Genomic DNA, 27,409 nt, shown 5'->3' on the forward strand with positions numbered 1-27,409 from the left:
TATTTTAGTGCTTTTTCATGAGAGTTTTCCCTCCACCCAGCTTCCCTGCCCTTCTCCAAACCCTTGCTTTCTACATTTGGCATAGTTCGTCGGATTCAGCACGCATTTTTCCCAGCGTCACTTACTAATATGTCTCAAACTCGCCCACAAAATAAAGTGCTAAGATTAAAATTCTTGCAATCCTATCTTGACATTCCCACTATTACTATATAACTGTGACGTTTCTTTTAATAAATTGAGAAAGAAAGGAGCTAGAGTGGTCCACACAGTGCTTCAACTGCTGCTTTGATGTATGAACTCCAAATATTTTTCATTTCCCAAAATATATTCTCATGGGGGAGGAGGGCATTAAAAACAGCTTTTAGAGCTTGAGATATTTTTTTTTCAAAGTGTAATAATTTAGCCGACAGACAGGCAATCTCTTATCTGAACTTGACTTATCTGAATTTACCTTTATGTGTACATGGTGGCAGGGGTCACTAGTCATTTCAGAGGACTTTTCAACTAGTTTAACTTATTCAATTGCTTTAGTTCTAGACTCTAAAGGGAACTAAATAAAGACAACTTTATTAAAATACCCCAAATCTCTGTGTTTGGGGAGTTGGCACCTAATAACAACAGCAACAGCCACAAACTGTCTGCGGGGAATGTTAGATATAACTTCAAGTCAGAACACCAGCCACTTCACAGAATAGCCTTTCTACTGTGTTGGCATCCAATGATGCCAGAGGAATGAAGAGAAAACCGTATATCAAAGAGGCTGAGATGCGAACCTGCAATATGTTTTGTTAACCCTCAGTCTTTTGCTTCCTGGACTATGCACATTCCTTCACTGCGCTTCACTCCCATCAAGGCGATTCGAGGAAGCATCAGTGGTTACACAGCACCCCGAGGTCTGCCAGTGCTGGAATCCTAGGATGTCCAATATTTTGTTAGACTTCAAAAGAAACTGATGCCTCCCCCAACTCTGTCTCCCTCCTACTCCCACTCTCACCCATCACCTCCTACTAGTGTTGCCCGTGTATAAATAGCAAAGGAGAGTCGCGTTATGCCTAGCAGATTAATTGATTGACATGAAGGATGGGAAGCAGAATCCTGGGATTAGAACCCAGGCTCTCCTGTGGAAAGATATGAACTGTTGATACTCTCAGAGGTGAGATAGAAAGCTGGAGCACAGATGGGAGTGGTGGCCTGAGGGTGATGGGCTGGGCCTGCTAAGACAAAATCCCAATCAGAACCTCACTTAATAACTGGGTCTCACTATCCAGCTGATGGCTCCACAGAACACTGGCCCCTGGGGCCCTGGCCATGGGCAACTGTTTGGAACTGGGGAGGGTTAAGATAGGGAATGAAGGTTAGGAACAGGTTTTAAAAACCTACAGAGGAGTGAGCCATGCAGGTCTGGATAGGGTAGCTGCAAGTGCTGGTCAAAGGGATATGGTCATTTTCCGAGAAGGCTATTCTCCAAGTGCCAGTTGGCACTCGTATGTCTCAGAGAAGACGAGACAGCCTCCCATCTGACTTCTGCTCTCTCCTCGTGACCTCTGGAAATCAACTATGATCGTTTCAATTAATATTATTTTACATTTATTTTTAATACTCCAATACTCCATTGGCTAGAGCTGTGCCATTCCCATAAACTCCCTCTCAACCTCTCAAAATCTATTTAATGAAGCTCTTGGCAAACAGAAACCCAGTTTCTTGCCAAAAACTGCAGATTAAGCATTCCTTATGGGAGTTTGCCATTAGCTGTTCCTTCTGTAATAGGCACATGTGGTTACATGTTCCAGAACACACAGGATTCCCTGTGAGAGACTTGCATTTCCAGGAGTTTCCAGGGATGTTAAGTGGGGTTGGTGACACTTGGTCCCATCCCTCCGACCACCACCATCTCACGTGGGTCCGAGGGAAGGGTGGGAAGGACTTGCCGGGCAGTGGTCCCCCGTGGCTTCCCTGTACCTTCCTAGGAGCTGAACTTGTATTGGTGTACATATACTAGAGCTCACATCATATGCCTTTCATTTAAAAGACACCGAATGTTTCTCAGGGAACTTAGGGCTCTTAAGACGCATATTTATAAACAAGCCGACATGGCTCTACGACATAACTAAGTTTATAGCTAGGAGTTGTTTGTATATGTCCTCCAGTCTGCAAGGCGTTCCTGCTGCTGTGAATTTTTAGGGGGGAAAAAACACACTACTAAACGGTCATTTCTCTTATACCCCCGTGTTTATTAGAGAAACTCAGACTTTCTGTATATCTGAAAGTACAGAGGGGGATGGAGCATGAAAAAGCACCAACCCACACAGGAGTGAGTGGATAACTCTACACTCAGCTTTCCCACAGGGGCGGCCCAGGAACCCGCTAGGAAATGTCCAGGGAGGGCATGGCCGCTCCTCCTTACGCACAGCCGGGGGCCCCAGCCTTTCCTGGGCTTTTATGGGGTGCCCAGCCCAGGATGTCAGGCTTGGATTTCCCGAGCCTTGATGCAGTCTGGCTCTCTCCTGGATCAAAGTCCCTGAAAGCTTTTCTGTGGCCCTGCTGGGTGCTGGCTGCAGGAGACAGTAACAATAATAATACAGCAAAAGCTACATCATTACAGGAATCGTGTCAACTCCCCGGAACCTGACTGCGCGCCCAAGTCCACTCCGAGCGCGCGGAGCGTGAACTGAGCGAGTGCCCCTGCTCGGGAGAAGCGACTGGGGGAGCGAGGCTGCTGCTTGGGGCCGCCGCTGGGCCGCCATCAGACCGGACCTGGGTGTTTCGGCCCGGCCTGGCGTCTGGGGCAGTGCCGGGAGCCGCTCCGAGGTGCGCAGCGCTCCGTGATCTCCATGGTGGTTCCTTCCTGGCTGTGGCCTGTCCTGGCCTCCAAGAGGGCCTGCCAGCGAGGCTTGGGTCAGCCAAGACCCCGAAGAGGGTGGGCATTTCCGAACGCGTGCGGACGTCCGGATGCCCGCCAGCGTGGGGCTTGGCCTCGCCGCTCCCAGAGTCGGGGCAGGGCTGCCCGACGTGCCAGATTGGCCCGGGGACACGCGACGGGCGCTGCGGGGCCTGTGCGGGAAAGCCCGGAGCAGAGGCGTCCCTGGCCAGGCGCAAGCCTCAGTCTCCAACGGGTGGGAGCTTTTTACCAAATTTGCTAGTTTTAGAGACCTGTCGCCAATGGCTGCCTTCTCGTGCCCAAGGCCCTGCACGCGTTCCCCTCGGGGGCCGCGGGCTGCTCGGACACCCGAGTCTGTCCCAAAGTCACGAGGGGCCTCTCCATCCCGCAGCGCTACCCCGCCCTCGGGGAGCGGCGGGTGCCGGGCCGGCCTTCCACCCTCGGGCGGTCCAGGCCCTGTGCGCGCCCCGGTCGCCGCCTCTCCCGCATCCAGCTCCGCGCGCCCCGCGCTCCCTGCACGCGCTTTTCAAAGTCATTGCACCGCATTTCTTTAAAAGAAAAGGAAAAAAAAAGAATAGTGTTTAAAAAACAAGGCTGAAGGCCGTCCTCGTTCACAGATCCCTTTGTGTAATGAGCACCCCTCTGGCCTACACCAAGAATCCCTCGGAGGCACTTTTCCTACGGAGTTTTCTTAAAATAATCTGGATCTCAGGATAAAATCGTGGACCGCGGGGATGGCTGGGGAGGGAAGGGGAGAATAGGATGGTATTGGTGTAACGGTTCCCAGGCCTCTGGCTGGGCTGCCCGCTCCCACCCAGCGCCACCAGCCTCCGGGGCCACTCGCCGCTGGCTCCGGACGGGCCGCGGGCTCGGCAGCGCCGCGAGCGCCGGGTTGGGAGCAGAAGCGGGCCCCCTACCTCCGCCACCCCAGGTCATCGCTGCCCAGGTATCTGGCTTCTCGGGCTTCGGATTAATGTGGATCTTCCACACAAACGATTTACGGATGAAATAAAAGCCCCGTAGAGCAACACTTCCTTTCAAGTTCTTCAGACGCCTCTAAATCTTTCTGGTCGTGAGTGGCCGGCGTGGGGGCGGGGTAGGGCCGGGGGCGGGCGGACCGGGAGCGCGCAGCGAGCGGGGAGTGGAGGGTTAAGTGCTTTGCGATCTCACCCAGCTCTTCCGAAATGCCAGTCGCTGCGACAGTGTTTCTGGGTGTCGGGGCCTCGTCCCTCCTGGCATGTGTCTGAAATGGAGCTGCCTGTCTAACCTCGGCCCGGACGCGCCCTGCCCGGGGAAGTGGGGGAAGGTGGGGAGAGGGTGGGGGCGGAGGGGGACCCGGGGTGGAGTTAGTCGCTGGCCTATTTTCATATTCATTAGAACTGGGAGGTTGCCCGAGGAGCCCAGCTGAGTTTCAAGATATAAAAGCAACTTCGGGTGCCCCCTTTCCAGCCGGGACGCATTAAAGGGCTGGGAGCGGGGCAGCTCCCGGCGCCGCAGCGCTCGCTTCCCCTTTCCCTCCTCGCGGCCCCTCCCCTCCTCCCGCCCGCCCCTTTCCCTCCCCCCAGCGCTCCCCAGACTTCGCGCCCCCTGGAGCCCCCGAGACAGCTACCGGGATTATGGAGTTTCTGAGCGAGAAAGTTTTCCCCTCAAGGAGCCCGCAGAGTAAAAAACAGTGACTTTTACATGGGCGCGGGAGGCGCGTTGGAGCACGTTATGGAGACGCTGGACAATGAGTCCTTTTACAGCAAAGGCGCGGCGGGCAAATGCGTGCAGGCCTTCGGGCCCCCGCGCCGAGCATCACGTGCGCCTGGAGAGGACCTCGCCCTGTCAGGACGGCAGCGGTGAGTCGGCGGCCCCAGCCCCAGCCCCAGCTCCCGTCGCGGTAGCCCGTGTGCAAATCCGAAGTTCCGGGGACCCATCGGGACAGTGAAGGAGGAAGGGAAGGGAAGCGGGAGGGCGGAGGGAGGCAGGGCAACGCTGCGGGTATCGGGAAACGGTGTTGAGCTGCCGGCGACTTGGGAGGGCAGCGGGAGGAGTGGGCACCGCCGTGCCTCCGCGGCTCCCCTTGGGCTGCGCACTGTTGTCCCCCGCGGGTCCCGATTCTCTGTACCCAGGTCCAGGCGTAAACCGATAGGCGGTAAATAAAGCGTAATTGAGTCAAGACAGCGCGCTTTCTCTGCTAGCCCGCCGCGCCGCCCGGCAGCGGGAGCTGAAATCCATCACAGCTCGTTAGAGGATGTCACTGTCGTCACGAATGAGAACACTCTGAACTCCTTTAGATGAAAAACCTTTTTTTTTTTTTTAAATTTCCCCCCAAGACGTAGCGATATCTTACTGTGCGAAGCTGGAGAGTTGCTAGATTAGCTTGTGTGAATTTGTAATTTCTGCTTCTTTGGGTTTGCAATACAACCCAAATTTTTGAAGAACAGTCACTTTAAATAGCTTCGGGCAAAGGACCCCAGTATAATCACTCACTCCGGAATTGTGCACGGTGCAGTTTTCTGACTCCACGTTAAAAGTCACCGCAGAAGCTTTCGGAATGCTTCTGGGTGAAATCTTCAACTTTGAATGGCCAAGTCTCTCAAAGTCAAAATGTTATCAAAACAAACCATCTTTCTATCTTGTAACCCAATACAAACCTATTTTTTCTCAGAGCGCGACAGCTCAATCAAGTTTACAATTCCAAGAGGACTTTTCCTTATCATTGTATATATTCCACAGTTAAGCTGTAAGGAGCGGGTTGCTTTAAAATAACAAACGAATTAAGTGTGAAATATTTACAACAAGCCTCCTGCCCCCTGTTTTAATGGAGGTTGAAGATCTGGCAAGCACTGGCTCATAGTAGCTCCTTTTCTAAATACTTTGTACACAGTTCCTACTTTATTCAATGTTGCAAGTTTCTTTTGACTTGCAACGTTAAACCAAAAATAAAGGCGGAAGCGATAGAGAAAATCAGTTAATCGTTTCGGTCATTTATTTAGAAAGACACATCAATTCATTTTTATTTTTAATACACTAAATGTTTGGCTTTCTGGATGTATTTTCAGACTGCAGTATCTTTAGATGTTTGGAATTCTTAGGTATCTACGTAAGAATGGACAGGATTTTGTTCTTAAATGGTTCTGTAATGCCCTGTGCTGACTGCTGGATAGAACTCAATCATAATATTTTAAATTGTCGGGAATCCACAACAAGAAGAGAAATAGGTGATTTTTGATGCTTTATCGACTTTTAAATGAACATCACACTCCTAGGACTAGTTTTACTGTGAAAGAAGGAAGGTGTACATAGGCAGCAGTCCGCTCCCTTTAGGAAAGTTCAGTCTTTCTCCTGAGATGCCCTTAGTTACAGGACTGCTTCCCCTCCCCCTATCGCTAATTACCGCAGTTCCCCATTTAACTCTGTCCACAGAGACAAAACCGAATTGTTCATCAGTCATGGCTCTTCTTTATATTTAGTTTTACATCACATCTTCTTTTGCACAAAAGTTATTTGGCATTTCAATTATATAGGCATTCAAGTTCAATAAATTGGTAAAATGATTAAAGCAGTTATAAAGATCATTTCAATACAGACAAAAGCAAAAAAAATTATGACAGTTCATTGGAAATTATTGTTCTGGCTGGGTTGACTTTACTTTTCAAAAAATGCCTCCCATTTTATTATGTGCATTAATTGCATTTGTGTGTGTGTGTGGCACCACATGATACATTTTTTTGTTTTATATCATACCCCAAGCATGCAACCAAATCTGGAGGAAATCACTGAAATTAAAACATCCCTAAACAAAATGCCAGCTGTAATTCTTTGTAATCTTTTAATAGATGGTTTAATTGCTATGCTTTATTAGAGGTAAAAATAAAGCTTTCTACCTTAAAACATATTTTATGAGTTAAGAATAAATATGGCATATTTAGCAAGAACTGTAAACAAATTTATAAGCTGAAGAAGTCTACTTCAGTTTTCTATGGTAAACACTTTCAGAAACTAATATAAAATCATTTTTAAAATTTAGATCACTTTTTGAAAAAAAATTAAAGTGCAGACATGAATATACAGTTGAAATATTCAAAATATAGTAGAAACAACACCATGTGGGAAATCTATAGCTTTTGTGTGGAGGAGGAAGATAACTTTTGGAAAGAGTTTGGATTTTGGTTTACAGATATTTAAATTTGAAATATCTTTCTTGGGCCATGTAAGTAGCTTAATTTTAATTCTGTCTGCTGTGAATAAATATATGACTTATATTAAATTTGATTCAGTTTTCAAAAATTATGCTCACTTAGGCTTTTTAAAATCTGGAGCACTTTTAATTTGACTGCCTTAATTTGATTATAAATTATGTGCATAAACATTGCATTAGTCCTGTAGAACGATGAATTTGGGCAAATTATATGAGTTCCATGTACACATTTTAAAATGGCTTTAAACCTGCCCAAAGTGGATTAATACTTGTACCTAATGTGATGATTGAATTAGTACGGGCACAATAAATCATTAGCAGACCATTTTCCTGATGCTCTAAATTGCAATGTAAGTCCTTCATCTAAATGCTTCACAGTGTTGAGAACTGTTGTTTTCCCCTGGTTACAGTGAACTATGGGATCACTAAAGTAGAAGGACAGCCACTTCACACTGAACTAAATAGAGCTATGGACAACTGTAACAGTCTCCGGATGTCTCCCGTGAAAGGGATGCCAGAGAAGGGAGAACTGGATGAACTTGGGGATAAATGTGACAGCAACGTATCCAGCAGTAAGAAGCGGAGACACCGAACCACCTTCACCAGCTTGCAGCTGGAGGAGCTGGAGAAGGTCTTTCAGAAAACTCATTACCCAGATGTGTACGTCAGAGAACAACTTGCTCTGAGGACAGAGCTCACTGAGGCCAGGGTCCAGGTAGGAGCCATATGATGGCCTTGGGTGGGTGCTGGTGGGTGTAGGTAGGTAGTGTTAGAATAATTCAATAGTTGCATTTGCCGCAAAGGAACTATTGAAAGATGTAGAACAATGTTATGTATGTAGGTCTGCTAAAATTTCTTTTTACTTGCAAAGAATGTAACAACTTACATAAAAACATAAAAAAGAATACTTGAGTTATATAGGCATAAAACCATCGATTATTTAAAGAACTGAATATCTTAACATACCTCTGATTTCAAAAATTAATTTTAAAAGGCAAAAGATAGAACCATAGTTATTCACTTATTAATGCATGTGTTTTATTTTGTTTTTCTATTTTATCAGCTATTGAGTTTTGTTTTAAGGTTATACACCAGGTATTGACAAGTTATTTGTATAATGGCCTATAAATATATAATTTTATTGAAGTTAAGGTGATAATAAGACAAAGAAAAAAAGAAACAATCTCATAAATTCCCAATTGTTATGTAAAGCAACTCTATTTTTATTATACATAATTAAAGAAAGATCATATAACTCATTTTCAATTTTATCACCTTAGTAGTTGCCAGTGATGTCATTCCATTCAATATTTTAAATATAGATAACTTATATAGTTTTTGCAGAGGCAATAGAAATAATGATCATACAGTAATTTAAAAATATGTAGTAAATTATAAGTTGTATTCAAATGATCAAATTGGATGATTTAATATACTATATTTGTAATCATTTGAAAAGGAAAAATTATACTGGATAAAATTTTATACTCTTAGGCATGTTTTATTTTTATTAGAGTTGATATTCTTGCACTACATTTTATTAGGTTCCAAATAACAATCATTTGGGAGAATGACCTTTTTCCTTGGCATGCTTTTATTACTCTAAATAGGAAACTATTGAATTCTGCAGTTCCCATAAACGACAGAATAAATGAATGAGTGAAAACTTTTGTGCTTAGTGGAGTAATAGTATTTATTCTGAAGATTAAGCCATCGTTAAGGCCTTTACATCATTAAACACAACATCTGGTGGTGCAGGGGTAACAAGCAGCAGGTTTTTTTCTGTAGTTGTGGAAGCAAATGGTTACTTTATCTTAGTTCAGGAAGTAGGTATATAGAAAGTTGATGCTAACGAAAAGTTTTAGAATTGTCAAGTGTTAACAGGAGCCCGCATGTGTTCCTTTTTCCTGGTACCCACATATTTAAATTAGTTATACTTGTAAGCATAGAAAAACGTGTTTGCATACAGAGGGGTCAGCTGTGTACAATGCATATTTCCCCCTTAACATTTCATCAAGTCCTGATTCATTTTTTTGTCTGAGAACATGCACAGAGAGCCAGCCTGAACCTAATTTACTCAGGTTGTTTTCTTTCCTGCTTTTCACATCAGAGTGGTTATTGGCATCCATTTTAAGGAGATTGTCAAGGTCTTTTCTTAGTGAAAAACACACACAAAAAAGCACACCTTACTACTGAATTCCCTTAGTATGCTCTTGGTGCCTATCTGTGGAGACAGCAAGGCATTACATTTTGTTTGGTTTGGTTGTTGATGTTGTCTTGAGTCTGGGCATAGTGGGTAACACACATTGGCCAGCAGTGTTGTAAGAAACCACACTGAACAGGTAACTCCCTTTGCCTTGTTTTAATTGCTGCAAACTCTTCCAAAGTGCCATCTTAAATCTGCGATATATGTTTACATATTAAACTGAGTGTTCAAATGTTTCCATAAGTGTGATTATAATTGAATTTGCAAAAGAATAAAGCTTTCGAGTAATTTTAATAAAAGGCTTTTTAACAATTTGCATTTTTATATTTGATTTCCAGCTTCTTTCCTAAATATTTTATATTCTGAACATACTTGTGTAAAGACTAAAGAGTTCCTGGAAGCTGCTTGTGTCATGTCTACTCAAAAATATCAATTTATACATATTGAAGATGCTTTTCTATATCTCCCTTTAATACATGAAAATATTAAAATGAAAATTCTGGAGAGTGATAAGTATGAATTAGTGAATATTTAACCCTCTGTGGAAAATGGTTGTTGCAATAAATATTGTTAGTATGAGAGTGTAGTGACCCTGTAGAGGTCCCACTAACTCATAGACTTCCTTCACACTTGGTTATATCTGCTCTATTTCTTTTATTATTTATTATCTGTAAGTCATTTACATTGGAGAATAATTTTGATGATGGCTGAATATTTTTTATAAGAGAAGATAAATGTTATAAGTGGTATGATGTAATAAACACATTTGTTTATTTCAAAACCATAATTGTACTTCAGATGATTCCATTTTACCTTTTGTCTCTATCATGCTCAGTATTATATCTAATCTTAATATTTTATGTTTCTATATAATCATGATATTTCTGCTGATGCCATCTAGTTTTAGATGAAGTCTTTATATTTAAATTTTTTTCTAAGAGTATGTAAGTATGGGTATAATCAAAAGTCTTCACTTTATGAAATGCTTTAAAGATAATTGTTTTGATAGACCCAGATATTCATTTGGTTATAAATTGGCTGGGTTAATGTCATGTGCATAATCCCCAATTATAAAGTCATGAACATCTCTCAAACTTGCAGCATTCTCTGAGAGGAGGATTATCTATGATAGTTTGGAGATATAAGGAGTCTTCAGGATCATATACTCTAAATACTTTTTATTTTCCATAACTGAAAAAACAGAGGCTCAAACATATTAAATAAATGTTTTTAAAGTATTTTGTCTTTTTATGTTAATTTATAGTGCCTCATGGTTATACCACTTATCTAAAGGTAAAATAGAAAGTAAAATTTGTGGATTTTTTCTGATAAAAATTTCTTTTATTAGTAATTATATTGACCTGATTTACCTTTCTGATTTGAATTATTTTAACATCACATTTATATTATCAAGTATTCTTTAGCTAAAATTCTACTTCTTTGAAAAATTAGGTTTGGTTTCAAAATCGAAGGGCCAAGTGGAGGAAAAGAGAACGTTATGGCCAAATACAACAAGCTAAAAGCCATTTTGCTGCCACCTATGATATATCAGTTTTGCCCAGGACTGACAGCTATCCTCAGGTATGATAAACTGTGTGAAATACTGATCAAGAAAAATACATGCAGTGTGTATATTATTAAAAGAGCTAGTATAGGCTTTATTATATCTAATATAGAGGTTTGGAATGAGAATTTTAAACTCCAGAAGGCCTTTTTTCATGTTTGTTAAATTTTACTAAAATATTTATTTTGTTACTATTTTTCCCCCAGAGCCATTCATTGAACAATATTTCAGGGTCTCTTCCTTGTTATACAATGCAACAGCTGAAGTAGCATCATTCAATTGTATATGTATGCTAATTACTCTGCATTTTAATTATTCAAAATCACTTCCCTTGTTTATTTCAAAAATATATTGAATATTGTTTGGCATGCTATCTCTGTAGATAATGTTTCACAAGTTGGTCCTACACAACCTAGTGTCAAATGTAGTATAAGTTGCTCATTGTTTGAAGGAAACATTGAGTCCTTTGCTTCTTAACATGCATGTAGAATTAGGACTGAATATAATTTAAAATTTTTTTATCATGTAAAAAAATGCTTCCCTTTATAATGGGAGTTCTCATTTTAAGGACTAGAAATTATTTTTTCATCTATTTTTTTAATTTAGAGTGTTTTTTTTCTTATCCATACTCTTTAATGCATGTAAGTAAAAAATATTCTTACCTTTCTAAATGAGTATTACTTTATCCTAACACTGAATTATTCAGAACTGTATTTGGTACATGATTGATGCATATTATAAGGAGCAAGCCATCTGTTATTTACTTCCTTTTTGTTTAATGATATGCGCTGTAAGAAACCACTTAGATAACAAATATGTAACGTGTATGTTGGTGGAATACCTTGATAGTCCAGTAACGAAATCGTCACAGCCTCAAACTTACTTAAGGTACTCATTTTCTTCAACTATAAATTCATACCCTTTCAGTATGAATTCAGTCCTCTATTTTTCTACTATCCTTATGTTCTGATGCCTTTTTTGACCCTTAACAGCCTATCTTGAGACCTTCACTCCTCCAGATAAATTCACCAAATTTATTCGTGTAACATTATATATGTACAAGAGCCTTAGAGATCATTTTATTCTGCTTCTTCATTTTAGAAGTTAGGAAAGCAGACCCAGGTGAGCTAAGGAATTGGTCTGTGATCATACAAGCAGCTCCTTACAGGCCAGTCTGTAAGGGAGGCTGTGGCTCAGCCTTGTACCACAGTTTGCTAGTAGCTTTGGAATAAATGCCACACCTGCCATGAGAAGAACTGTGTTTTCTCTTACTTTTAAAAATGTATCTTAAAGCAGTTCCCTTACTTTTCCCTTCTGTTTAAAAGCAGGTATACACTCCTGGTTACTTATCATCATAGGGCTAATGAAATGTTATGCACCAAATATTTTTGAGTGTCCTAGTTGAGTTCTAAGCAGAGGCCTAAGGGGCTCTTTCCCCTCTTGGCTACAAGCTCCCTGAGAACAGGCACTGCAGTGTTCTCCTCGTTGTTATATGACTATAGCCCTTACTCTCTGAGGCACTGTTCTAAGCAGGGTGTGTATATGAACTCATTTAATCCCCACAGCAACCTTATGTGGTTTGCATTATTATTTATCCCCATGTCTCCTGTGAGGAAACTGAGGCACAGAGAGGGGAGGTATATACTCATCTCCACTGGTGGTGAAGCCCTGATTTGACCAGAGGCATTCTGGCTCCCAAGGGCAAGAACTTAACTGTCAATATAGACTGTCTCAGCAAATATGTTTAAATGATTGCAGGGTTAGCAAATTAATACCAAAGGAGCATACTGCTTAAGCTGTTTATTCGAATTTGCATTTTAGTTTAGGGGAGCAGCGAATATATTCACAACCAGTGAAATAACAATAAAAATAATAGCATATATTTTATTTTATTTTTTAAATATATTTTATTAATTTTTTACAGAGAGAAAGGGAGAGGGATAGAGAGTTAGAAACATTGATGAGGGAGAAACATCGAGCAGCTGCCTCCTGCACACCTCCCACTGGGTATGTGCCTGAAACCAAGGTACAGAATCAAACCAGAATCGAACCTGGGACCCTTGAGTCCGCAGGCCAACGCTCCATCCACTGAGTCAAACTGGTTAGGGCGACATAGCATATATTTTATATAATTTTGAACTATTAGAGGCGATAGCTGACTATGAGGACTTTAGAAATAAGTCACATATTAGGAACTATTTTCAAGTGCACTTTAAACAGTCTGATAAGTTTATTCCACAATAGTTGAATATATATTTTTTATACCTTATTATTTCAATTGTCATTCCTTTTCTTGTAAACCCCATTTTTTACTTTGTTCCTTGCTATTGGTTGCATTATCTCTAACTCCCCTTTCATCTTCAGTGTAGCCTAAAGCATTAATTATAGTACCTGGCACCAATTAACCTCTTTATAGTGGCTTAATATTACCTAATATACTCTGACTAGATGCCCCTTTTCCTAGGATTATCATGCCATTATGTTACTGTGCTGCATAGCTTTAGATATTAACAATTAGCAGAATGAGGCAACCCAGCAGCTCAAGCAGGAAAGAAAATGGTATGAGTTATACATTTGAGTCTTTTACACTCTAGCAAAGGAGTAATTTAAAATTTCCCTTCACGAGTCATGGGAATTTCACACTAATTCTCCCTGTGGCTTCTCCATGCTGTATGTACATTGGTGATACCACCTCATAATTTAAGTATGGAAGCACGGAGATTAGATGTAGAAGTTATTTTGACAGTGCAACTTGTCAACAATAACTAAAATCAATACTATAACATCCATAGTGCTTTTCTACACTGGTAAGTCATGTAATGTTTGCTTGCCAGAAATTCTGAAATCAAGTGTCTTCCACTCCCCCACTGTAAGGAGAAATTTGTTTTAACTTAAAAATATGAGGTTTACTTTTTAGTTTGTTTGAAAAAAGAATTATGACAGTACCATGTCTCCAAGCGTCAGCCTAAAGGAAACTTTTTTTTTTTAATCTTGTGGCTTGAAGATAGAAATGTATAATGGGAAAAATAGAAACCAAAATAGAACGCAACAGCTCAGTGCAATAAAACTTTGAATTTGGTTACTGTTACTAATTCTAGAAAAAAGTTATTAATAATCAAAACAGTTGGAAACTAGAAAATGTTGGAGGCAGGACAGAAACAAAGAATTAGCAATTTGGCAGGAAAGCAAAGGCATGCACAGAGATACACGAAAAACGAGATGGCTTAGAAAGATCTTCTCCAGCCTGCCCAGTGTAGATAATGATCTTACTTAGCATAAAGGTATCCATATGTAACATATAATATGGTTACTTAGGAATAATAATTAATATTTTCTAAAGTGTTCTCAATACTTTGTTTCCACTGGTCTCCGTGGCACTATAGTAACAACAGCCATAACAGTAAGAGAAAGTAACTGCAGGCTGAGGGCTTATTTCAGCCCGACTTTCTTCCTGTAGCCATTAATCACTGAACCTGAACCCAGGATCTCTGAGTGGGAGTCCAGGGTACCTGATGTAACATTATCTCTATAGTGTATCATTGAGCAATCAAATAGTTAAGTTTTGACCCTAAAACGTTGAATTACCTTGGGAAGCAAAAATGCTCCTATTTCAAAACGTATAAAATAAGGACATAAAGCATGAAAAATGTAGACATTGTTAGACTGTTTTCATATATTATTTTTCTTTAGCTCACTCATATCTGATAGTAAACAAATAAGGAAGTGAGTGGTGTGATATCAGTAGTAAAATAATTTAATGTAGTACTGAAAATAGCATTAAAAAAACACTTTAGCTCACAATATTAGTTGCCATTCAACAATACTATGATTTAGATAAGTTAAACTACTTGATGTTCTCCAAAACGTGATATTTTTAAAAACTGTTTCATTGCTTGTGCTGAATTTGTCCCCTCTCTCTTGAATTCCCTTCCCCTCACCTAACCCCTTTTCCTCCATGAAACCTTTTCCCAGTCCCCCTATAATCAGCACATCACTTTCTCCACTGACTGTGACGGGCTATATACAGTGTCTGCCAGCCAGCTTACTATATATATAAAGTTTTTTAAAAGATGACTCAATTCTTACCTTTGTATCACCACAGAATTAAGCAAATTATACAGGGGTGGATAAAAGTGGGGTTACAGTTGTAATACAAATAAATAATAACTAATAAATAATAATACAAGAACAAACTCTATCACATACAAATGTAAACCTACATTTGCCCACTCTTGCATATACAACGAATAGATGTGGACAAAGTATTGATTCACTTCAATATTTTTTTCAGGAGTACATTATAAACCTAAAATTAATCAATTTTCAGTACCACAGTTGATTTTTGAATCTCTGCTATTAACCAGCTCTGTGGTCTTAAGCAATCAACTTTTCCTTTTTTATCTCAATTTTCTCCTCTGCTAAAAGGAATAGACTAGAAAGATTTTGCTGAAACCTTTCAAGTCAATTATTTTTTCCAAAGTTGTTTGCATTTTATCCAATAAATATAGTATGTGTGGTACTGTTGTATGCATGGGGGTTATACAAATGAGCCAGACCAATTTTCCTGCTTTGTGGACAAATTAAGAACTAGGTGACTCATTTATATATGGAATCTAATGAACAAAATAAACTGATGAACGAAATAGAAACAGAGGTATGGATACATGGAACAGACTGACAGCTGTCAGAGCAGAGGAGGACTGGATGAAGGAAGGTGAAGGGATTAGCTAAAGAATACATATATGCACACCCCATAGACACAGACTACAGTGTGGTGATGGCCAGAGGGGGGCTGGTGGGGACTGGGTGGAGGTCGGCAAAGAGGGTGATGGGGACATCATAATAGTGTCAACAATAAAAATAAAGATACCCTCAAAAAAGAACTAAGTGATATTTGTACCAAATTCTGCAAATGCTTCTTGATGCAAATTAGACCCAACAACCAAAAATACCTTTGCCCTTCAATTGAAAATGCACGAAAGCATCTATCAACATTAGATTCTAATTTGTTTGTAATTTATCAAAACCAAAGCATTTTAAAAATTATTTTGGTGATTAAAATATTTAGTTAAAGTATAAAAATTTCTGGAAGATTATAACTAGCCTTCATTCTTACAAGGAACCCTAATTTTATGTCCTTAGATTTGCTTTGGATTGTATTAACTTGATCATTTACTAGTGGGGTAACTTTTGATAAGTCTCTTTACTTCCTTAATTTTCAGATTCTTTATTTGTAAAATGGAAGCATTGTTAGTGCTAGAGGTGGTCGCTATGGTGGTGTAGATGCTGATGAACATCATCATAAAGCTTTTTCTTTTATTGAGAGGAATAGGTTGATTTCTAAACAGCCTACTGAGCTAAATCCTGAGACTTGAGGAGGGCCAGGAGTGAATGTATGACTATGGGCCTCACAGTCAGGGAGTGGTGAGTTCAAATCCTGGCTATGCCAGGTTAATATGTTTTGGAGCTTTCCCCAAATGAATTAACTTCAAGGAATGTTTCTCCTCATTCATCAGATGGGGATAAAGTTCTTATAATCTTTGAGAAGATTAAACAAAACAATGCATGCAAATTACTTAGAACATTGCCTAGTACATAATGAATGCTCAATAAATAGTAACCATTCTATAATAGCCATTAGTTATTATTATTTTTTCCTACAATAGAGAGGAAAAGTAAGTGTTTTAAATGTTCTCTTATGTTGCATGTTGTAGCATTTAAACTAATTCAGTCGGTGAGTAAATTTACTATTTAGGGATCTAGGGAAAGACCAAATTCAGTTTAATATTATTTCTTCTTTAAATTAAGATAACTAAGTCTGGTGACTTTAGGAAAGTTTGAGCATATTCTTCTTCTTCCAAAATATTTTCATCAAAAATTTCAAATAAGGCATGGAAGATTTTCCCAAGAAAAATTTTAATGAGGTTTTACTTAGTACATAGTGAAAATGATAACTAAATCTATACTTAACAAATTACAAACATTCCTGCACAGTATCTTGTTTTCTGATGTTCAATTGATGACTTTATAAATATATGCCCCTTTGAGTTTGAACATACCAAGAGTTGGATTCCAGTTATAGGCAATTTGTACTCATTGTGGTAATTTAAAACACAAATTAAGGTTGTATAACATTTCTAGTTTAACAAATTCTAATTCAAACATTGTAAATGATGCAATTTTAAAAGGAAATAATAAAAACAAAAAAGAAAAAATGAAAGGGAATAATAAAGCAATAAGATAGTGATTGTGAGGATATTGTTCACCCTATCCTCTTCTATCACCATTTTTTGTAATAATCTTAAAGTTTACATTTACTTAAGCTAAATAAGGAATAAGGAACTTCCCTCCTTAATCAACTGTGCTGTAGCAATTTGGTATCTGGATCAGTTTTTAACCTTTGGAGAAAGTCTCACAATTTTATCATTGTTTTTTTCTATTTTCCAAATATTTAAAGTAAACAACCCAATAAACTTTGAAAAATGTTAGTAATAGCAATATAATTATACTTGATGTGTGATATAATGAATAGTCTCATATATATGAAACAACCAGTGCAATGGTTATGTAATTATACAGTGAAACTCCCTTTATGAATGGAGAGACAAAAATGTTAGCATCATTAGGTCCACAAGTCATATTGATATTGTACAATTTCTCACTGATTAAGAGCACAAATATTTAAAGTCATACAAGGAATATGATAGTCTATTACTCAAATAAATATATATTTTATAATTGATAAAGTTGATTTAATTAAATATATGCAAGCTTTATATAAATATGTATAAATAATATTTCATATAGAGGTGTATATATATATATATATATATATATATATTAAAAGTAAATTATATGTAGCATGAAGCAGATTTTGTCAATATCAGTCTGCTGAAGATGCAGCTAGACACAAATGGTGAATAGCTTTTATTTTGTTGAAAATACATATAAAGAGATAAAGAATGTCCTCCAAAAGAAGTAATGTGCATTCATGTTCTAGATTATGAAAATAGATTTAGTTCTTTAAAATATTGAATATTCAAGTTTACTGTGATTTAATGACATACCCATAATTATAACTTATCTAATTTTTGTTGTTGTTGTTGCTTTAAATGGGTGGTCACTGTTAAAGCATTAAATTTAACTTAATTGGTCATAAGTATTATATATATTTCTTTAATTTTTTCCAATTATACTTGACATTCAATAATATTTTGTATTAGTTTCAGATGTACATTATTTTATATATTAAGAGGAAAGAGTAAATAAAAAATTGAGTAGATTACCAAAATAAATAAGAAATGTAAAAATAGATTTTGAAGAGTGCCAGTGTTTCTTATACACATGAAAACTACCTTACAGGAGACTAGAGAAGAACTAGGGGGAAAGTAAGCCATGGAAGCCTGGGAAGTCTATGAGAACAGGCCTGTGGGTTAAAACTTGCAGTTCACACTATTATTGTTAGTCAATAACAATAAGGTTAGTGAACCTCATGAAAAACTTTAATCCAGAATTTTATCTGTGCCATATTGATTAAGCCTCATGTTTCTGTGGGTTCTCTTTTCTATTCCAAATCATGGAGCATTAAAATAGAGAAAAAAATTTTGCACAAACTCACACTTGATTTAAAAATCACAAAAATTAAATTTCAGTTTTGTAGTTAACACAAATACACAATATATATAATTTATGACTTTATTCAGGATTTTAAGAATAAATTCAAAGTTCATGTTTGACATAAATTAGACATTTCTAAGATTTAAACTATTCTGTGCAAATGAAAGTATTTGCATATTTGATTTATATTAATAGAAAACACTTCATATTTTAATCTTTGTTTCTTATTATTGTGAACTTCATTCTTTTAATATATATTTTATTGATTTTTTACAGAGAGGAAGGGAGAGGGATAGAGAGTTAGAAACATCGATCAGCTGCCTCCTGCACACCCCCTACTAGGGATGTGTCTGCAACCAAGGTACATGCCCTTGACTGGAATCGAACCTGGGACCCTTCAGTACTCAGGCTGACGCTCTATCCACCGAGCCAAACCAGTCAGGGCTGAACTTAATTTTTAAAATATTTTTATTGATTTCAGAGAGGAAGGAAGAGGGAGAGAGAGAAACATCAATGATGAGAGAATCATCAATAGGCTGCCTCCTGCAGGCCCTCCCACCTGGAGCCTGCAACCTCAGCATGTGCCCTGATAGGGAATCGAACCATTACCTCCTTGTTGATAGGTCAGCTCTCAATCACTGAGCCATGCCAGCATGGCTGGGTGTGAACTTAATTTTAATTGGGCAATTGTGTCATCAAAAATGAATCAGGCCCTGATAAATCAGCAATGGTTATCATGCATGTATTAAAATACAAGTAAAGGAATGTGAAAAAATAATTGAAAAATACTTTATAATTTTTGCTGGATAATAATAAATAAAATAGAAAATGCTAAGTGCTATGATTTTATGATCTCTTTAAGTTAGTTGAGCTGAAAAGTTTTATTTTAAGGAATATAGGGCATACTTTCCTATAATTTTTTTAATAATTACTATACAATTTGTGAACACATCCAGAACTAAAGGAAAAGAAAAAAAAATGTCTTTAATGTTTCTTATATATTTGACTTGGTATTTCAAATATTATTTGAATAATACAAAATTTAAACATATTTATATGATGTCATTCTGAAAATTTCCAGACATTAACATTTCTTATGAAACTTAGTGCCTGTATTTTTGTACTAAGAAAAGATATATGCTTTCATTTTTCTGTAAAGCAATTTTTTTCTCAGATTATTGGTCTAATATAACCGTTATATCTAACAATGATTTTTTTTAACTGGAAAATGCATTCTTTCTTGTTCCAAATCTCTGTCCGTATTTGTAAGGTGAAATTTCATTTTAAAAATCTAAATAGCAATCAGTATTTAATATGTGATTCTTTTCTGATGAATTGATTTTTAATCACTTCAGCTTAATAATACTATATGCTGATAATATATACTTTTGGAATTTTTAAAATGTAAATGATTTCCAAAAAAGTTAATATATTAATTTTTCTTTGGCCAAATGACACCTAGTAAGTAGGCACTAATGAAACTGCAACCTCATTTCTATCTTAGATAGTACCTCAACAAGATCAATCGATCTTTTTACTGTGATTTATTCTAGTTGGGACTTTTTCCCAGATGGACAAAGCCTCAGTGTGTGTGATTCACTGGTAGCAAACTCCCTACTTAGAAAAACACTTAATTCCTTCTCCCTGCCAGCAACCTACTGATGTAGTTACTAGAAAGGTTAATGGGACCCTAAAGTTAGTCAACAGCTAAAAATATCTTCAAGTTACCAAACATATGATTCTTATTAATATTTTACCACCCTACATTTTAAAGGAAGTGATAGGCTAGTAAATAATGTAATAGCCTCTTAAAAAATTGAACTGCTTTTGTAAAAAGTGTTGTTTATATTTTTTAAAGAGACCATATAAAAAATCCGGTAAATTATATGGTGATAATGTGGTAATAAATCCATATAGTAAGTATTAAATGATATGCAGAGTAATCAATAAATGTAAACACTCTGTCAATGATGAAAAACCAAAATCAACTTTTGTATTTTAATGCAAATAAGCTATTGCTATATTAGCATCACAAATACCTCTTTGTGAATCCCTGATTTCTGCTCTTTTAAATTAACTTTTAACAGGGAAGCGTGTGGTTATTTGATGTGAGGGTAGTGTGTGTGTAGTAGCATGATGTGTGTATGTAGTATGCGTGATTATGTGTGTATATATGGATATTGGTAGCAGGTAGGAGCAGTCTAAATATACAGAGAAGTATGGTTAAATGAAATTATTTTAGTAGACAAATATTGGTTTTAGAGATGCTTTGAAATTAAAGAATGACTGTTAATTGTATATTTTCATGTTTATAAGTATCTCTATTAAATCCAGATTCAATTCCATAGGCTTCTGTCTTCTATATAGCACTAACATTAGTATATAGAATATATAATGCTGTCACGGAACTCTTTGATGTCTTTTACACATCATGTTACTTTAAAATTAAGACAAAGACTAACAAGGTTTTTAAAAAGTATGAAAACTACTCACAAAATCATTAAATATATTTGAAATGTGTACCATGTTTAGCATACTAAAATTTCCTTTGTAGTTTTGGCTATATAAGAATATATCTATATCAAGTTTCTAGGTGAAGGTAATTTCCATATCCATGATTTACCATATTACTTTAATTCATGACAAATATATATCCACAGTGAAGAACTCTTAACATGTGTGTATTTTGTATGGGTAATATGCATGTATATATGAACCCTCTTCTTCCTACCTATAGCTTTTAATTTCTTAGAATGAAGATGAATGTTAAATAAATTTGTTTTCAGTTTGGAAAGAATCAGACAAAAAAAATAACTTTCCTCCAAAATTCAAAGTCATGGAATAATTAAGTGTTAACTTTTTATTTGATTAGGAAAACATTAAGGGGCAAATAAATGTTCAAAGTGGTGTGTAGAAGTCAGCGGAACTTCTATTCATGCTAATGGGAGGCAGTTGGCTAAGTTCCCTGGACAGTGCTTTGAACATATCCCTAGAACTTTTAAAAACGTTGCGAAGCACATTAAAACACAGAATGTTTTAAGATTCTTCACTCCTTTTAAACACAAAGAAGAAAAAGTGTGAAGGCAGGCAGTCTTTTTTTCCCCCCAGTACACATGAAAGAAGGATATTTAATAACGTTCTTTCTGGTTTAAAGCCCTTGACTATTATACAGTTAGAGGCCAACAGAAACACCCCAAAATTTATTTGGTGCTGGGCACTGCCATTGTAGGCGTCTGTGAAATAATCCAAAAGAGTAACAATTCTATATATTGAAAAAATATGCATTCAAAATGTAACAGAAAATGTAGTATTTCTTATAATGAGTCAGAGAGTGAGATTTTTGTATGGCTTTTCTGTTGACAAATATGTATAAACAGTTTTAGACAATATGACTTGTAGACCTAGCACATAGCTTTAGAAGGACCACCTACAGAAGAATACAATTGGTGGAGGCATGGGACAGCCATAGAATGAGACCACCTTGACAACAGATTTCGTAAACCACAAGATCACACAACTTTGTAGTTAAATATTGCCTTTAAATATTAACAAAAGAAGATAATCTGGAACAATGATGCTACCTGCCAGGTTCCCCTATAGTGGTGTTCAGACAACTTCTAGAAAATGATATTCTGTTCCCAGGGCTGGATATTGATGTGGGTGAAGGGTGTTGACAGCCTCTAGCATATCTGGGGAATGTGACTGGAATGAGCAGTCTGGAAACCATGCATATGAGGAATGCTTAAAGAAGAGAGACTTGCAATTGTGTAATAATTTTGTAGGATATTTGAAGATTTTCACATGTGAGAAAGACACTACCTATTCTGTATCATTTTAAGGAACAGAAATAGAAGCGATAGATAGAGGAAGATAACAGTATGCATGCATATAAGCATAACTAATGGACATAAGACACTGGGGGGCAAGGGAGGCCAGGGGATTGTCAAGGGCGGGGGGTGGGGGAAGGACACATATGTAATACCCTTTGTAATACGTATTATAATATTTTTTTAAAAGAATAAAAAAAAACAAAAAAAGAAAAAAAACAGTTTGCTTTTTAAAATGTCTTTATTGATTAAGGTATTACATATGTGTCCTTATCCCCCCATTACCCCCTAGCCCCCCCCCCCCGACTCATGCCCTCACCTCCCTGTTGTCTGTGTCCATTGGTTAGGCTTATATGCATGCATGCATGCAAGTCCTTTGGTTGATCTCTCCCCTTTACCCCCACTCCCCCTACCTTTCCTCTGAGGTTTGACGGTCTGATCGATGCTTCTCTGTCTCTGGATCTGTTTTTGTTCATCAGTTTATGTTGTTCATTATATTCCATAAAAGAGTGAGATCATGTGATATTTATCTTTCTCTGACTGGCTTATTTCACTTAGCATAATGCTCTTCAGTTCCATCCATGCTGTTGCAAATGGTAAGAATTCCTTCTTTTTTACCGCAGCGTAGTATTCCGTTGTGTAGATGTACCACAGTTTTTTAATCCACTCATTTGCTGATGGGAACTCCCATTTGACCCAGTGATCCCACTTCTAGGAATATATCCCAAGAAACTAGAAACTCCAATCAGAAAGAATATATGCACCCCTATGTTCATAGCAGCACAATTCACCATAGCTAAGATTTGGAAACAGCTTGCTTATTTTTATAGAGCTCTCCAAAAGGGAATGGAGTGTTTTTAAAACAGGTGAGCTTCTTGTCAATGGAAGTGAACATAATTAAAAGTGTAGGAGGGGTTTTTGCATGTGGAGGGAAGCTAGACTCTAACAGTGTTTCCCAAGCCTTGGTGATTTTCAGAATTGCATGTGTGTATTATGGCCTTTATTTTAACATAGGCCCCTTGAGCCACACCTTCTGCTTAATGAACCAGAATCTCCAAGAAGATGCATCTATAATACAGAATAAGTATTTAATAGAGAGGGGGGGGGGGAAATCTACCCAGAGAAATAAAGTTAGCAAGGTGTAGGTATGTAATTTTATGATTTCTATTAAGATAATAATTGTAGTATGGTGATTCTAGAGTTCAAATTATGAAACAAAATGTAGATCATTAGCATTAGCATGTGTTGCCCATAAAAGTTTGATTGCATCTGTAAGATGGATCAGTTCAAATTTCATGTTCTTAGAGTTTTTTCAATCACTTAATAAATTTGTATTCAGGGTTTATTATGTGTTGTGTTAGGCCTGAGGATGAAGAAAGAGTCTAAGCAATCATTGAGGATTTTGCGTTCAGAGAGTAAGCCTAAGAACCCCCACAAAGTTAGGATTATGAATAAGTAAATAAGCAATTTTAACTTATAGAGTAATTTTTACATCATTGTAACATTGTTTACGATTTGCTGGGTTCAGATTTGATCTCCACCATTGGAGTCATTCAATCTTGGGTGAGATTCTTAAGTTCTCCATTCTATACGTTTACCTTCTACTAAATGGGGATAGTAAAAGCTCATACCTTTTAGTGTGTTATAATAATTAGAAGTCTTCATAAAGCATTTAATATAATGTCTGACACATGGTAATTGATAATCATAAGCTATCACGAGCCTCATTTTGATTATCTTACATCCAGAAGAAATGAAGCTTTAGAGGAAGGAAAACCTCAGTTCATTGGGGAAATTAATTTTGTGTCTTACACATAACTTTCAATATGAAAACCAACTAAATCCCTAAAGTCAAATGAAGACGTATCAGAAATTTTAAAATGAGAGCAAGACATGGGTGCTATGAGGGGAGACAGAGGTCATGGAAACAGAACATATCAGTAAAAACGTGTGACACTATTGCCACCCATGCAAATGTATCTTCCCAAATCTAACTAAAAGCATTGCTGTGGTAGCTTGCTTTACCAATCTGCTCTGTTCTGAAAATATTTCTATATGCTAGAAATTCTTTCACCAAAAGTAACACATTTAATTTGCCTAATCATGTCTAAATAAGTTTTGATAAAAATAAAAACATTTGGTTCTCATGTCTTGGAAACTGGAGAATTTCTTTTCAACTTATAAATAGTTTAACGTTAATTCCTTTAGGGAGAAAATACTCTCTTAATTTATATTCATAGATTACCTTCCCTGTCTTTACCTTTCTTATTTTCCCTTTTTTACCTAATTGGTAAATATATTTATATGCATTTAGAATATGAGCAGATGCTTTTAAAAATAAATTCTAAACACTATGCATAGATTGACAAATCCTTTAACAAACATAAAATGTAAATAATCTTTCTCTGCCACTAGTTTGCCTTTCATTTACTTTTTCAAAAATAAGCAAGCAAGTTCACTTTCATTTCCTGAAAGCCCTTTTGTCAGACATGTGACTGGTTTTTTCAATGCCGCACAATGTTTGATTGAATGTCAGAGGAAAATCAACCAAATCAACTTCGAAGAGCTGGTTGGACAGGGTAATGACATCAACAGCCTCTCCTGTTGGTTTGAAATACATGATTCAGTAATCACTGGCATCAATCATTACGTATTTTTCTAAAGTGGGATACGTATCATAGAATGAGTCATAGTTGAAACAACATAGACCATGACGATGTAAGGATTAATAAAATATGCATATTATTATACATATTTGTAGGTATATCTCATAGATTTGACATTTATAGCAGCTTACAAAGTATTCATATGAAGAACTATTATTAAAATATAACTAAAATAAGCATCTTGCCAATTGTTGCAGTCCCACCTAAGAGATGAAATCAGATGTTCAGTTTGAAACTGGCTACGTGGTCTTTCTTCTGTGACAGAGTAACTTCTCTGCCAGTGTGATCTAGAAGAGTCACTAACATATTTTCTACTTTTAATTGGAAGTAAGTTGTTTTAAAAAGTACAATTTAAGCTTGGGTGTTGTAAGACACACCAAAGGCCAGATGTAGTAGACTGGAATCTTTGAGTAAAAATAAATATAAGAAAACATTGTAATTGATAATTCTAATTATCATGATTTTTTAAAAGAAAGCAGATGCGATAAATGTGTAGATTGCTGCTGTGTTCTACTACACATCTATTGCAATAATGCTGTAAAAGGCATACAAAATTTAAATTTCATCTCCTAAGGCTGCATGTCTGCCACACTACACCATGCAACATTGCCCTTTCTGTTTTCCCTCAGCTCCTTCCATTTGTCATGATTTTCTCTGTGCTTCTCAGTAATGCATGTGATTGTTGTGTTTCTATCCTTGTTTAAATATCTAGTCTTAATCTACTTTCTGTTGAAAATTTATATTATGCAAATTCGACTTAGGGTGTTTTTACATGCTCATAACTTTAGAGAAATTTGTGTTTGTTGGTAATATTGTACTAATTGTTTTCTGTAGAGATTTAATGATATGAAATGTGAATTTCTTGGGTACAAATTATAACCCAATTTTCAATCATAAATGTGATGTTTGTTTTTTAGTACTTACATTATATTCAGATATTTTTGCTAATACTTGAATATTTGTCTCAGTTGCTTCCATTATTTGGTAATGGTCATGTTTTAGAATTCTAAATTTGTTTTACATGTCATACATCTGTTGTAACCTCACTATATCATATATGTCAAAGAATAAATGTTTAAAATATGTACTTATTTTTCATATTCACAGATCTATGTATTCAAGATGTTACAAAATAAAAGGCAATGAAAGGTTAAACATTTTCCAAAATCAGTTTGATCAAAAATATCTACAGAGCAAACAGCTTAATGTCAGCAATGGTTTCCAACAAAAACTGCCACACTGAGTCCAACTATGGAGCGTAAAAAATGAAATTGTGTCATTTGTTTAGAAATATGAAAACTATATTTAAACTTAAAACCACCTTTTAAACCGCTTTTCTAAGCACATGAATTGGTCATGAATCATGACTAAATCTTCCAGATTTCATTTTAAAAATTATGACTGTAAAAAGAATACTCAAGAGATTGACATGTTTTGAGAGTATTTTATGTGGTTAAGTATGTGGGTTTCGGTGATCTATTACAGTAAAACAAATTGGAAGAATCTTTCAAATTATTTTTCAGTAATCACTTTACATACTCAGAATGTAATGACAGACCACCCATCAGGAGCAAACAATGAGCAGCTAACAAAATGTAGCAAATACAGCGTAACAAAAGCAAGGGAACAAAAGCGAGGACGCGTAAATGTCATACTTGTTGTTTTCTATATTCCAGATTCAGAACAATTTGTGGGCAGGAAACGCGAGTGGAGGTTCTGTGGTCACGTCATGCATGGTGCCACGTGACACTTCCTCCTGTATGACACCTTACTCTCACTCGCCTCGGACAGACTCCAGTTACACAGGGTTTTCAAACCACCAGAACCAGTTCGGCCACGTGCCCCTCAACAATTTTTTCACTGACTCTCTTCTGACGGGGGCTGCCAATGGACATGCATTTGAAACGAAGCCAGAGTTCGAGCGGAGGTCTTCCAGTATCGCAGTCCTTCGAATGAAAGCCAAGGAGCACACTGCCAATATTTCATGGGCCATGTAACATACAGTACTCTTATTTTTCTTTAAATGGAAAAGTCAAACATCCTTATTTCTCATATTTAAAGGATATCACAATAAGCTGCTGTGTGCGGAATTGCTAACGGTCAAGATATACAGTGAGACCGGCTTAAATGAATAGTTGTGATTATTTAACATTAAAATCTAAGAGTGGACATCTGAGGACTAAATAGGTTTACCATGCACCAGTCTCCACCAACTCTGTTTTAGTAGTAACTTTCTTCTATTGTACAAATCGATGAAATATGGTCATGCAACCTTCTTAAAAGAATAAATGTATTAAATAAATTCCTCTGTTATAGATTGATTTATGTTAGTTCTGCACAACAAGAAATCCCTTGTAAAGTAATACCTGATAAAGGAAGAAACGCACTGGGGAGCCTGTCAGGATACCGGAGCTGTCAGGTAAATATTGAAGCAGGGTGTTTCGGGGAGTTAAATGCCATCTCTC

General features: G+C 37.3%; 1 protein-coding gene across 1 annotated transcript; it reads left to right on the forward strand.

Annotated features, from left to right (window-relative positions):
- The first annotated feature begins 4,494 nt into the window (after positions 1–4,494).
- Positions 4,495–27,022, forward strand: ALX1 (ALX homeobox 1). The gene is given in 6 exon segments (XM_006083987.3): positions 4,495–4,542; positions 4,544–4,659; positions 4,661–4,719; positions 7,475–7,779; positions 10,723–10,851; positions 26,621–27,022. Coding segments are annotated over 6 exon segments (978 nt in total). The 3' UTR covers positions 26,942–27,022.
- Positions 27,023–27,409: the final 387 nt, after the last annotated feature.

The sequence above is a fragment of the Myotis lucifugus genome, unplaced genomic scaffold, assembly GCF_000147115.1.
Source record: "Myotis lucifugus unplaced genomic scaffold, Myoluc2.0 scaffold_9, whole genome shotgun sequence".
NCBI classification, from domain to species: Eukaryota; Metazoa; Chordata; class Mammalia; order Chiroptera; family Vespertilionidae; genus Myotis; species Myotis lucifugus.